Source organism: Anguilla anguilla, chromosome 2 (genome assembly GCF_013347855.1).
Source record: "Anguilla anguilla isolate fAngAng1 chromosome 2, fAngAng1.pri, whole genome shotgun sequence".
Classification (NCBI taxonomy): domain Eukaryota; kingdom Metazoa; phylum Chordata; class Actinopteri; order Anguilliformes; family Anguillidae; genus Anguilla; species Anguilla anguilla.
Genome location: NC_049202.1, coordinates 14,942,420 through 14,956,756, shown reverse-complemented (window position 1 = coordinate 14,956,756; position 14,337 = coordinate 14,942,420). Strand labels below are relative to the sequence as shown.

At 45.9% G+C, this 14,337-nt stretch overlaps 1 protein-coding gene across 1 annotated transcript in view; it reads left to right on the top strand.

Moving 5' to 3' along the window:
- LOC118220611 (disintegrin and metalloproteinase domain-containing protein 12) overlaps positions 1-14,337 on the top strand; it is a 90,256-nt gene that overhangs the window by 48,518 nt on the left and 27,401 nt on the right. The window contains exons 5-11 of the mRNA XM_035404581.1: positions 472-548; positions 1,853-2,039; positions 4,430-4,495; positions 5,650-5,721; positions 6,195-6,364; positions 6,482-6,566; positions 9,693-9,841. Of these exons, the coding sequence (XP_035260472.1) occupies positions 472-548; positions 1,853-2,039; positions 4,430-4,495; positions 5,650-5,721; positions 6,195-6,364; positions 6,482-6,566; positions 9,693-9,841 (806 nt within the window). The remainder of the gene's footprint in view (positions 1-471; positions 549-1,852; positions 2,040-4,429; positions 4,496-5,649; positions 5,722-6,194; positions 6,365-6,481; positions 6,567-9,692; positions 9,842-14,337) is intronic.

Below are 14,337 nucleotides of genomic sequence, written 5' to 3'. Positions count from 1 at the left end.
TGTACTTGCCTTAATCACAAAACTAATCATTCTTTTGTGAATTTGTTTGAAAGGCTGGCTTAGTACCTCAAAAAATCTTTTTTTTTTGGTTTAAACTATGTTAAACTGGCAGCCAGCTGAGCGTCATCTGTGTATTTCTATCTGTATTTACATGTAAATGTAATATGTCATCATCAAAATTTTTATCATAAAAGGCCGTCTTGCGATCAATGATAGAAACGAGCCTCCAATGCAAAATATATGATAACTGTACTGCCCAGTAAATGTCTGTGTTGTCCATAAGAAATAAATGAATGTAAAATAAATGTTTACAGTAAGGTTTTCCAGTGTATATCCAAATTCCTATTATTTGCGAAACAATCATATTTTATGAACGCTTTAGCTTTAATGAAATGTGAATATATATTTTTATGGAATGTAAATATGCAGTATGAGCACAATGTAATGCCAATGGACTTTGTGCTTTACTAGGTAAATTGCTACTACCATGGAGTGGTTGAAGGACGTGTCCACTCGGACGTCAGCCTCAGTGCGTGTTCGGGTCTTAGGTGAGTTCGACCTAAAGTGTCACAGTTCTCACACTGCTATAAAACTGTCCCTCTTGGCCTAGTGGATCCTTACGGATCAGGTGATCAGCGAGAGATGTGTTCACATCCCCATGAAGTAAGTGAATCCATGTGAATTATGATTGTCCCCACTTTCCTCGCTCATGAATTCTCTTCTCAGACGGTAATTTGTCAGAGTTTAAAACTGCTCTTAAAAACTCAGTATCTGGACACAGATTTGTGAGATTAATTACTGCATGAACATTTCTGTGAGGAGAAACATTTGCTTTCACATAAAGCCACATAAGGAGCAATGATGAAGAGCAGTTGGCTGATGGCTTGCTGCAATAACTTTTCAGATCGTGTTACTGGACAGTATCAGGAATTGCTTAGCTAATGGACCAATGAATGTCATCACTCTCAAAGGAATAAGGCTGGTAATCATTAAAATGTTTTTATAGGGTGGTCATTTTTAATCGTTCCGTAAGTCTTTTATGAAAGCCCTTGGACGGACAGATACAGATACCTTATGTGACAAAAAAATCTTCTTGCAAGCCAAGACAAATTGTTTTTAGTTTTAGTTGGCAGCAAAGAGACTTTTGAAGTCTATTAGGTTTAATGTGAGATCACTACAACGTGGCGTCCAGCTTGGTTCCATGGATGGAGGCGTTGCTTTAAATCGCACACACAGAGGGCTGCACTGTGAGATTTTTAATATACTGTATCTGATACAATACAAAATCAACAAACCTCCATTTTGGAACTGCAGGAGCACTTCTGAAGAGGAGATGCACACATGACAGAGACAAGGGAGGCTGGGCTTTGATCACATTGACCAAAATGGAGATTGTTGATGTGTCCTAATGTCCTGTTCACTATCCCTTCCTAGTTTAGAGTTTAATCACAAAACATTCTCACCGCTCTCCCAAAGATGAAAGGAAGTGCATATTAATATCCATTAGTCCTACATTTTTATTCATTATAGCATCTAATATCTTCATTGTTCTCATTAACTTAAAATGAACTCTGCCTCAGGAAATTAGAAGTTGTGACTCACTGCCTGATTTCAAATTCAAAATTGTGTCCCACTAATCTGCAATGGATATACTTTTTAGGAGTCATAATAGTTACAAGATGACTCTATTAATTGTGGGGGAAAAATTCTATATTTGGTGGGATTCTTCACAAGTGGGAAAGTGTTTTCATTTGATCAGAGCTTGATGTTAGCAGAAAGGTCCGTTGGTTTTGGGTTATGACACGGGGGCTCATTTGAACCAGTACTAATGTCAGAAATCCTTCCATTCCAGGGGATTCATCGCACTTGAAGATAAGGCCTTTGTTCTGGAACCCGCCTTCTTTCCAGACAACGGCACTCACTTGATTTATAGAGGAGAAAACCTCCGCTTGTCCCCTGGCACCTGCGGTCACGGTTTCAACATATCGAATGCGGTCACGGACTACGTGGGCGGCCCCTTCCGGCAGTTCAGCTCCAGGGTAAGATCACTGCGTGGAGCAAAGGGCTCGGAAGTCACCGGCAGGTACAACTCAATTTGACCACAGGAGACTTTGCAAGCGCTGAACAAATTTCTGTATAAGTTCATATTGACAAGCTGTCAGAATCACACTTGAAATTCAGCAATTCCAGTTGTAGTTACAATGCATTTTCAAAATTTCCATAATTAGGTAACCACTGGAAAATTGCTCTGAGTGCCTATTTGTTTTGCTTTCTTTGTGGCGAAAGGTATTCCCGAATATATAATGTAACGCTTGAGTGGTTGGGTTATTTCTGCCAGTGTACACCTCCAACTGGTTTGGCAGTACAAGGGTTAAGCCCTCAGCCATAGAAGCCTGGAGGGAGGATTGCTGTCATGCCAATGAGATTATGGGAAAGTGGCTACTTGCATTCACCTGGGCCTTGCAGAGAGCCGGATGAGCTTGTCTGTTACAGTCTTTGGCATTATTATGATCATCCAGTACCAGAAAGACCTTTTTGTATTAAACAATAAAAGTCACAGTTCTGTCTGTATAGCATAACCCTGATAACTGTAGTGGGGTTGAACTGAGGCTCATCTTTTCTCCCGTATCTTTTTTCTGTAGGGATAAGTGAATTGGAGTATTGTTAAGAGGCCCAGGATTATTCAGTGCTCAGTGATGTATCATGACCAGAATGCTTTGCTGTCAGCCCATTCATGCGATAGTAATTCCAGTGATTTATTATTCTCTTGAAAATATGCTGTTTCCTGAAATAGTTCCTAATGGTTATGCTCCCCATCTTGCCGGCCTACTATCTGATGACATTGGGCTTCATTCAATTAAGATCCTGCGTTTTTTTTTCTTCTGTCACAAATGTGAGGGTCACAAAAATAGGTTTCTCTAGACTTCATTTATGATAATTCAAAACGTGTCTGGGAATGGGCGAATGTCATTTCCTTCCCACTCAGGTGACAGGTGGAAAACGTTGTGATAAACAGCTGGAGCGGAGAGCTGCTAATGGGGCTTTGCGTACAGGAATGAAAGCCGTAGGTTGTGGAAACGACACCACCGTTAACTTTAACACAACCCTCTTGCTGGTGTGGTTTCACACAGCAGTGCGTGCCCTGGGAGGTTCCTGAGCCCCTGTTCGATGTGATTTGGGAAAGTGGAGGTGGGCGTGGCTCCACCCATATGGTAGGGCTAACTGACAGCCCGGGCAGGGTCTGTAAGAGACAGATACATAATGGCATAATAATGGCAGGGGTGAGCAGAGATAACAAGAAGACCAGATGCAGGTGAATAGGTGGTTCACCGCATGAATTTGAGTGAAGTTTGCTAAACATAGAATCGTCTATAGCAGCAGCAGAAGGCTGTTGAAGCGAACACCCACTCATGTTGTCTGCTAAGCAAAAAATATCATTAATCTTCCGAGTGTCTATCAACGTCTGTATCAAAGCAGAGCTTGAAATAAAGCAGCTGATCTCCAAAAAATGTCAAGAGGCTTTTGGAAATCAGTGTCAGCGAAATGTTTTGTTGGATGTACTGTAACAAGCACACTCCTAGTCTGCGGCTCTTGTGAAAAGCAGGATTTCAAGAGCCTCGGTGTGAACAACTAAATGCTTTACCTGGGTTTGGGGATTTGCTCATAGTACCATGCCTGGAGGGCTCTTATGTTAAATATGCGGTTAGATTTAAGAGCTTGGGAAAAGGTAAAGATGAAAGGGAAGCCCTTGTGCTCTGTCACATGTTGGTTCGCAGGCGTGGCATGGATCTGTCTTGGACATGTCACGCTGAGACTGTGAACCTGAGGGCGGCAGCCATGGAGGAACTCTGCCCAATAAACTGTCTGACACTGGAGGCTGCCCAAGACGACTTTGGCCAAGACTCAATCAACAGTTGTGTTCTACTTTTTCCAATTAAATGCATTGTTAAACTAAAAAAGCAAAACCATAAACCATAAACAGCTTTTACTGGGGTTAGTCATTGCCTCAAACCAGCAAACAGTGCTTGTGAAGATAAAAAGAAAGGTAGAAAGGTGCTTTTGAAGGATAAAAAGAATAGCATTTCAAATTTAAGGACAAATAATTGAGCTCAGTTTAACTATATTATGAGGGATGCCTACCTCATTTTAATGCCATGGTTGATTCTTTGCTATGTTTATCAAGTAAAGGCCAACATAATAGATGCTGCACTTCCAAACAGGCCTTCCTTTTATTACTGTCACGGTCAAAAAAATTGTGAAACCCAAACATACTTTGAAAGACTTTTTGTTTGAGGGAACAAAGGCCCACTGGACATTTTACTGTTGGATAGGAACAGATGCTATGTCTCTGGTTGGTCTTTTTAAGAGTGAAAGTGAAATGTTTTCTCTCTGTCTCTCCAACCACCCCCCCAATCCACACCCCCCGCAGCACAAGAGACACGCCCAGAGGACCACCAAATACGTGGAGCTGATCATTGTGGCTGACAACCGGGAGGTAAAGAGGATCCGAGTGTCATGTAGCATCAGACGGCAGACACCGGAAAAATCCAGACAGATGGTGTCAGATGCTACTCTCTGTTAGCTCTGATGTAACCCTCAAAGACATCTCCTGTGAGGGCTCATTTCTATTCATCTACCCATGTATTCGTCCTCCTGGTTCAGATTAAAGTGCCCTGACCACCACACTAAATTGCACATGCCGTGTGTCTAGCCGCATAACAGAGCTCTGTGTCGGAGAGGAAGAGTGGTGAATGCTCACAGCCTCAGAACTGTGTCTAGCAGAGTGTGGAGGAAGGTGACAATCTTTCACAGAAATCAGAGGTCAGACAGGCACGAGGGGGAAGCTTGCAGCCCATGCCCGTCAGTGGCAGGTCCATTGTTGAGGTGGCAGGAACACCGAGGTCACCCCTGTCCGTTCTGTACGGTGGTCGGCACTGTCCGCCATTTTGTTTGCCAGGCCAGTGTAGGTGGATACGATGAGAGTGACCTATTCCTTGATAGGGTTCATGGATAAAGAAGCGGGGAAAATGTGAGGTGAGTCAATTTCTGCCAATCAAAATGGCTGAGAATTTCAAGAGTGGTCATTCCCTATAAATCATTGAAACAAAACTCCTGGCACGGTGATCTCTTCAATCTTTTGCAGCTGTAAGTCATGACAGCAGTAAATTTCTTCCACCTCCCAGACAGAAACAGGAACCAGTGTGGGGTACTGCACTTGCCGAACTAATATAACAGATAAAGAAGATGTCTCCCCTGGATTTATGGCAAATGATGTATTTTACATCTGTGCTCCATCCAGATCTTAACAGATTCCATTCCCCCAATCTTTAAAAGCACCAGTCCCTTATCTTCTCGCCAATTTGCCTTTAATCAGTTTTTGTCTTTTTTCTGTAAAATCCTCAGCTAGCTTCAACCCACAGCCAGCGCAGCTGACATCATGTAGAGCAAATTATGGAACCTATATGATCTATGAGGTTTTAAAGATGTATAAAATCGTAACCACATGCAGGAGAAGTTGTTAGGATGTAACATACGACCTTGGAACCCAATTCTTGAGTTCGTGCCTTTGTGCTTATTGTAAAACACAACTTCAAAGCGCTGTGGGGAATCCCCCGTCTCCTGTGTTTCTCATCTGTGTCCGGTGATCAGTTTCAGAAGCAAGGAAAGGACGTGGAGAAGGTGAAGCAGAGGCTGGCTGAAATCGCCAACTACGTCGACAAGGTAAAACCTGCAGGTGAACAGGGTCTCCAGAGAACTGAGACGCCTTTTGGAAATGAAAAATAAATAACGATTGTCACAAAAATACTGACAATGTGGAATTATTGTTAAAGAAATACTGTATGTGTATTCTAACACCATTCTATACTATGCTAGTGGACATATAAAACTGACAACTTGTATGTCCAGGGTGGTGCACTGTGTATTCCTGGTAAACTCCTCCAACTGCTTTACTCGCAAAAAGGACCTTAGCTATCTTAAATGGGGAGTGATGGGTGGACTTTGATAGGCATGCTGGACAAGTTAATAATAATAATAATAATAATACATTTAATTTGTAATGCACTTTTCATTAGTAATAAATCCCAAAGTGCTACAGAGTAAAGAAAAAAAGAAAGTTCAGAGAGATCTGGTGATAAGTCACCCATGGAATGTGTCTGATTTAAACATCAATGCGACCTGTGGTGCCCTCTCAGTTCTACAGAGCCCTGAACATCCGGGTGGCTCTGGTGGGCCTGGAGGTGTGGAGCGATGCAGACAAGTGCGCAGTCACCCAGGACCCCTTCACCACCCTGCACGAGTTCCTGGACTGGAGGAAGCTCCGCCTCCTTCCGCAGAGGCCCCACGACAACGCCCAGCTGATCAGGTAGGTGACGCCCACTTTGCATGCAAGTATGTGACATGTAATTTTGAACAAGGGGGTGTGGTTTCAGGAAGGGGCTGCCTGAACTGTGGTTTCCCTGCCCCCCCCCCCCCTCCACAGCGGAGTGTACTTCCAGGGCACCACCATCGGCATGGCGCCCATCATGAGCATGTGCACGGCGGAGCAGTCGGGGGGGATCGTCATGGTGAGTGCGGTCCCGGCGACCGGAACAGTGATACATCCTGGTCACTGCCACTCACACCCTCTATTCATCGGTCGTACTGGGCCTGCATAAGTAACGCGAGGAAGAAAATGAAAATCAGATTTTTTTAAAAACAATAGAAAAACTATATAAATCATAATTGGGTCATGGTATTAAATGCTTGCAAGTGAGAAAATCAGATCTCAGATGAAATCATAGCGGCTGGAACGCTGTCCAGTATGTAGCCTTGGGCTGAACTGTTTCTGGCTGCAAATAAAACAGCCCTAGAGAGTCTGATGATCCACTGAGTCGAATAATCCAAGTGCTTTATCTAAGTGCCTAATTCTGCCTCATCAGCGCTTACAATACGCTCCAGTTGCTTTACATTCAGGTAACTTAACATTGTCTACATTCTCATCTTACAAATTATGTATTTGCTCTGATAATGCAGAAGGTCTTACCCAAGGGAATGTATTGAGCCTTTGAAGATATGAGCATTTGAGCACTTATTATCAGGAGTTTTATCTAGAAAGTGAGGATAAAAGCATTGAGGTTGAGAAGGCAGCTCTGTCTCAGACTCAATGGGTCCAAGCCCACGGTCACCTGGTGTAGAGTCAAAGCTAACCCAGACACTCACAAACACAATCGGAGGCATTGTGTGTTTCAGAATCAGCAGAAAATGAGTGCTGTTTTCCTGGGGGGTGAATGATGGGTTTTAGTGGAAACAGGAGTCATTAACACCAGATCAGGACATGGATACCGGGATGCTCACGGAAGGATGGAGATGTTATCTAAGGAGTAGACTGTCATCCAGCGAGCAATCCCGCCTAAGACGAAGGCCATTTGATGTGGAAATCACTGCGCATATCGATTTGTGCGAAACATGACCCTTGAATTTCAACGAGAGACAATAAATTGATCCCACAAGGAGTCTATTGTACATATACAGGGACAACAGCTTAAATTTTTTTTTTTTTTAAACCAAAGAACAGAGAAAATGCTTGTAAATTATTGTCTGTTAGGATTAGCTGTGACGTTAAACTAATGTTTCAAGACCTATAGGCAATGAAATGGTCAAAGTTTTAGACATTGTAGTCTTGTGATTTATGATAGGCCCATTTATTAATTTTGTCCTAAGTAAAAAAGTGACTCAATCTGTGCAAGGGTAACTACATCTCATTGTTTGGTGCAGCTATACAGTTTTCTGGGGGCGACAGTCATACTTCAACCTGGTGTGGTTCCCGCAGGGTTATTGTATTCCAGTGATGCAACAGACACATACTCTGAAATAATATACATTGGGGTGGGGCATCGGGTTTGCAGCTTGTTTCCAGATGTGTATCTCCCAATATTCCACACAGCTGGTGAAGGCCCATCCCAGTCGGTAAAGGCGCGTGTCTGTCTGGAGTTATGGGGCTGGGGGAACACTCCCTGCGCCCCTTACGTTATTTCGGCGCATTCGTTGTCCCAGCACGCCGTCCCTCTTTTGTTGCACCGTACGTGTCTGCATTTGAGTATTTCTGACTTCACAAAGTCAGGGTTACGAGGCGAAGGCAGATTTTTAACATCCGCCGACAAGGCCTAACAAAGCGTTTGAAGCCGACGAAGCGAACCCGTTAATCTCGGCGAAAATGAATAAAATGGGAAACGAAGAACTCATCGCTCCCCGTATATATTCCAGACATTAAAACATAAAAGCATAAATATATCATGTGGCGCTGTACCATATGTGGCGCCATTCTGGACAAAATGTTCTCACCGCTCAGCAGGTCACTGAGGTGAGCTGCTGGCGATTAGCGCGTGTTTATAATGATAATATATAGTACTATATATCTAATGCACTGGTGCTATATCACCGTCACAGCCTGACCTCATATGCTCTGACATATTTATGGTTTTCCATAGGTTAACCACAGACTGTGAATTCCTCTTCATGCATATTCAGTGGTGATATCCACAAAACCCACTATAGCTAAAATATCCAAGCAAAGCAAGAGCGTCCTTGTGTCTCTGTATAACTCCCATGCATCCTCACCACAGTTTGCCCTGTAATCAGGAGAAGGAGAAAGATATCCTGCTTTCCTATGCCGCACACGCTAGTGGAATCGGTGGGAAAGCTCCTCGAAAAAACACAGGGGGGATATTTTTGAATGATCACTGAACCGCGGCTGGGACGCGGCCCCGCGGCATGCTGGGAGCAGGTCAGCCGCCGCCGTTTACGGCTCCCGGGGGGCCCTCGGACTTCTCCGTCGACGGCGCGTGCTGACCGCCGCGCTGGGTCTCGTTGGGCCGTCCTCACCTTCGGCACTGAACCCTCTCTGCGTCGTGGCGCGGAAAAACAAGACAGGTCCTTACCCTTACATAATCAGCGTGGGGGGGGGGGGAGGTGTTGGGGGAGGAGGAGGGGGCGGCGGGGGGTACGCCTCGCGGGACACGCAACAGCTGCTTCACCTCCAGCGCACTCGGGCTTGAAGGTCGTTCGGTCCGCTCATCTGGGCAAAAAAAAAAAAAAAAAACTCCATCAATCAGCTTCATTCTTTTTCTTTTTTTTTAAATCTGCGAGCCACATCTGCCGCCATCAGGATTCAGACGGAGCCTCCGGCGGGCGGGAGCAGCTCTCGACGGCGCGCTCAAGCGTGCCGTAATTTCCCGCGGTGTGGCCCGGGAAACGGCCGCGGATCAGCGGGGGCCTAACTAGATCCTTTATTAAATCTTTGACGCCGCGGTAGCCATTACTCGCAATAGAAACCGAAGCAGGCTGTTTTCTGCTATTTTTTTCCCCCCATATTCAAGATAATTGTTTGCCCTGTTTGTGTGTTGTGTGCTTCTCCCTCTCTCCTCCCCTCCCCCTTTTAGTTCATTGATTGCTTTCCTGCTTTCATTTATGTGAAATCCAATTACGTTTTATGGCAGAAATAAGGCAGAACTGTAATTATGAAATAGCCGTCAGAGTCTGATATTTTGTGGGTGCAACTGAGGCAATTACACCGTGCTGCGTCTGCGGAATAGTAATTTTTGAAATGTTTGTGAATGTTTAGGGGTGTACGGGCAGAGGTAATGAAATATTCTTTCTGCGCACTGGGAATGTTGTTACCTGTGAGAATCTGACGGGCTCAATCCCGCCTTCAGGATCACTCGGACAACCCGCTGGGGGCGGCGGTGACCCTGGCGCACGAGCTGGGCCACAACTTCGGAATGAACCACGACACGCCGGAGAGGGGCTGCGGTTGCCGGGTGACCGCTGACCGAGGGGGATGCATTATGACGCCGTCCACTGGGTGAGTGCGGTGGTGAGTCTCCCGTGTCATAGACACCATGACGGACAGGTAGCGGGCGAACTGGACAAACGGAGACGTCTCACGTTGCGATCTCAGGGTTCTCAGGGCTCCAGTGTGTTAACTGGGCCTAGCTTCTGAGATTTATGCGCCCTTTCGTTATTAAGGGGGATATAGTACGTCACTAGAAACTGCCTCATTGCACCCAAATGAGATCCATTTTGCTAGGCCTTTTAAATGTCTTAATTCTCAAACTTTAACGAGCAGTCATTAACCTTGCGCTAATTGACCCGTACCAGACAGTAATTGCATGTTAATTGCAAAGGCTCGATTGCCGATAGCATGTAAACATTTGTGTGCGCGAAACACGTTGATTGTTTGTTGTTTTTTTGAAAAAGCGTTCTTTGCACGTGACCATGTCTAGCACTCAGACCGGAGCGTGGATCTTGAAGCCAGCTGGAAGTTCTCTGTGGCCTGGGTCATGTGACCACATGTGACTACAGCCCCTTTGGCTCTCAGGCCAATGGTTGGTCAGTACAGGATTCATCAGCTGCAATATCGCATGACACGCCATTCAATGGGCAACCGTTTATATTAACTAGCAATGAGACTCGCTCTCAGATTAATATCGCTTTTATTGCTTTACGCCATTTTTAAAAAAGAAAAATACACACTAGACTGGATTGATATATCCTGAGGATATCCATTATTGCTGTCAGTCCTGAAAAAACAATTAAGGTGAGAAACCTCAGGCCTGATAGAAGTTTCCGGACCGAGCGGTAGCTTTGGGAGAGCCAACGGCCCCAAAGAGCAGAAGGTTTAGTGTTTTTACTGGATGCCTCGCTCCTTGTTTTCGTTGGCCTCTGCCCATGAAAAACGGGGTAACACGATTCTCAGTTACGTGCTTCGCGAAAAGGAGGCGGCCATCCTGGAAGGAAAACGAAAGGGATTTTGAGGGCATCCGTAGCAAAACAGATCTGTGGTACAGATGGGTACGGAGAGGAACGCCATTGGACTCGATGGGGCAAGCTGCATGGAAATAGAAGTCACTGCCATTGCAGACTTTGTTTCCAGGCACAGCGACTTGCATGATATTATTCTGGTGTGCTCATACAATATGTATTGTGAGAGTTCTCTCAGAAGCCCGAAATAAATACTTAACTACCCTTGAACACTTTCCAGAACAAGCTGAGGCTTTTACTATGCAGAACAAAGTGGCAAGGGTTTGTCACCTCCACAAAACAATATTTAGATTTACTCTCGACACTATACTGAGAATAGATTATGAAGTGGTACTGGAATTGTGTACAATTTTTAAAAACGTGTTCTTATAAACAAGCATGTGTGGCAATTTGAATTCCAAGGATACTCAAAGCTTAATAATTACAACAACAACTAATAACAGTAAAGTAAAAACATATTGTGCTAGTTTACACTATATGACCAAAAGTATCTGGACACCCCTTGGTTTGGGGCTGTTTTTCATGGTTTGGGCTAGGCCCCTTAGTTCCATTGAAGGCAAATCTTAATGCAATGACATAGTAGGCAATTCTGTGCTTCCGACTATGTGGTAACATAGCTGGGGTTTCGACGGGGACAGTTGAGGTAAAGCCCTTAGCTCAAGGGTTCAGTATAACAACTCCATCCCAGCCAGCATTCAAACCCAATGCTCAGGTCCTAAATCCAGAGCCCTAGCCCCTAAACCCCTACTGTCTCTCAGACAGAACTGGTTCGCATGTCTACAAAAGTGGCTTTTCTGAGGGAAAACTAACTGCAGATCATGCTGCTGTTTCTGTAGAGATGGAAATCACCAGGTTAATGTAAAGTTGAGAAATGGAAAAGCTCCCCCCGCTCTCCTGGGGGTTCCCCTGGGGAGGGCTCCAACATCTGAAGGGCCGTGGAGCCGCACGAAGGGCCGCCCCAAACCTCCTCGGCGGCCGCAGGCCCACCGCTCGCCGGCCAACCGTAAACACAATGCCCAGGTCCTGTTTCTGCCCTATCTTTGTTCCCCGTATTGTTTTTCCAGACCAGTTCCCGTTCGCTTTCAAAGGACTGACCGAACATAGACTTGGCCCAGATGCGTGTTCAAGGCCGGGGCCTGAGTCAGCTACTTAAATCTAATCTCGAATTTCCTGAGCGATCCAGTCGCGAGTGGCTCCGAGCGGCTCTTTCTCTCTTTCTCTCTCTCTCTCTCCCCTCTCTCTCACACACCGTTTCTCTGTCTCGTTCTCTCTCCTCCACCTGAGTGTCCGCCGCCCAAATCAGCCCTGAGCTCGAGCGCGCGCGGTGTCGACGGGACGCTCTCCTCGCCGCCCGCTCACCGACAGCCGCCGAGCCTGCGGCGTTAGCACGCGATTAACTCTGCTGGCGAGAGCAGTCACGCGTACCAGAGCCCCGCTCCTGAGGCCGGAGACGTTCGAGCGCTTCTCTGAGGATTCGGGGTTGGGGGGTGAGGGTGGTGGGGGGTGGGGTGGGGTGGGGTTTGTGGGGGGTGGGATGGGTTTGGGGTGTGGGGGGATTGCTGACAGCCGCTTCCTCGTTATTACGATGTGGGGAGCGTGTAATAGACAGGCTGGTTGGGCTCGTGCCAGGCAGCCAGCTGCACATCTGCTCAAAGACTAGGCACATCCTGTTAACATTCACCCAAACCTGAACCGGCTGGTGCCCCCCTCTCCTGCCTGTCTTTTTTTTTCCACAGAGCATAAACCTAGTTCACCCTTGACAGCAGACATCCCCCCCCATTTTCTGTAACTGAGTCGCAGTTTAAATAGCAACCCAGCTCTTGTGTTTTCTTGGAAGTATGTCAGACCGATTCCATGTTCTGGATTCAAAGACTGAGGGCCCACACAGGACATGAGCCTGAAGAGAACTAATCAGGTCTCTTGCCACTTTTTGTCTGGGTGGAAGGCAGACATCATGGAAAGCCGTTCACAAATCGCCTCCATGTCCTATGTCAGAGGATATGATTCAGGCTCAGAAACAAGCCAGCAGACCTCAGAATGTGACCTGTGTCTGTGGATGGTTTTTTTCTTTTTTTTTTTTTTTTATGGGCTTGCCCCAGCCGGATTTGTTTAATGATGCCCACAGGGAAATCAGTCTGAAAGCTCTCTGTAATATCTGCATGCCAGCAACCCCTCTTGGGCTGAGAACATCATTCAATGGAATCACTTTGCATGTTACCTCTATAACCCCAGATTTGAAATCAGCATAAGGGGGCTGGTTTTTTTAGCCCCACTATGTATTTTTTGAATACTGTATATAAGTCTGTTGAAAACCTCGCATAAATGGTTACAATATCAGAAAACAACTTTAGTAATCCTGTAAACCTCTGACAAACACAGAAGACTGGCTCCCCATTGATGTCAGTCTCAATGTTTTCCCCCCCCTGGAATAGATTAAGGATAAATTAAAATAAATATAACCTGAAGTTGCATAAGATGACCCCTATAAAGAATAGAATGTTCTTTTGTTGTTCTACTGACTCCAGCAAGGGTGGGCTTTTCTGGAGGAAGGACAATATGCATGTTTTTGTTTCCTGCGGTTCCCCGGTTCAATGAACTAATTAGCTGAACACACAAAAGCGGGTTCACTCATAAATGAGATCACGGCAAAGCATTTCGGATGAAGACACAAGAACAGTCTTGAGCAGACATTCGTGTGCTTGTCAAGAAATGTGCCTAAAGTTTTGAATCAACCAAATGAGTGGGCAAATTAAAAAAGAGCACAAGTTGGCCTGAAATCCAAACAGATACGGCCCTCCCACCACCCATTTGGAATGGAGCTCGTAGGTAAACGGAATTCTCTCATTGGCTGTTGTTTGTTTGGTGTCTGACATTGGCAGGGGCATCCCTCTAATCCCATTGGCTCTGAAATCTCACCACTTCGTGGCCTGGTCCGGTTCATCAGGCACTCTGCTGTTGCAACAGCTAACAGCTAACGCCCTGAGGCTGCGTCAGATGTGACCCTGGCCTCGAATGCTCAGTCGGCTTTGAGATCTTCAGGCGGCCACCTGTCCGTCATGAGTTCATCTGAACTCCTCGGAAAGGAGAGGAGAATGCGCTGCGTGGCTTAAGCCAATATTATCCCACTAAATGCGCAGAAGTCCTCGCCTAATCTCTTGAAACTTGTCAGGCTCATGACTTAAATTACAGTAACAGTCACCGCGGTGTGTGTCGGCGCGTGTGTCTGTGTGTGTGCGTGTGTGCGGAGGGAGAATTCTGCAGTCTAAGCCTTGGGTTGAGCCCTGCTCCGGTTCTTATCTCTAACATGCAAGCCGAGTTTCAGCGATTCGAGGCTCTTGAAAAACAGGAGAGCCCCCCTGAGGAGACATCTTTTCCTTCTTGGATGGCGGCGATTGGCACGGCAGCTCTTCGCTGTGGTGAAGGTGGCAGCGTCCTCTCCTTTGGCCGGGTGGCTTGGCATGGTGGTTGTTATTGTGAAGGAACACAGCGGGGAGGAGGGGGGTGAGTAGGGAACTCAGACGTGCTTGGCTTTCTCTC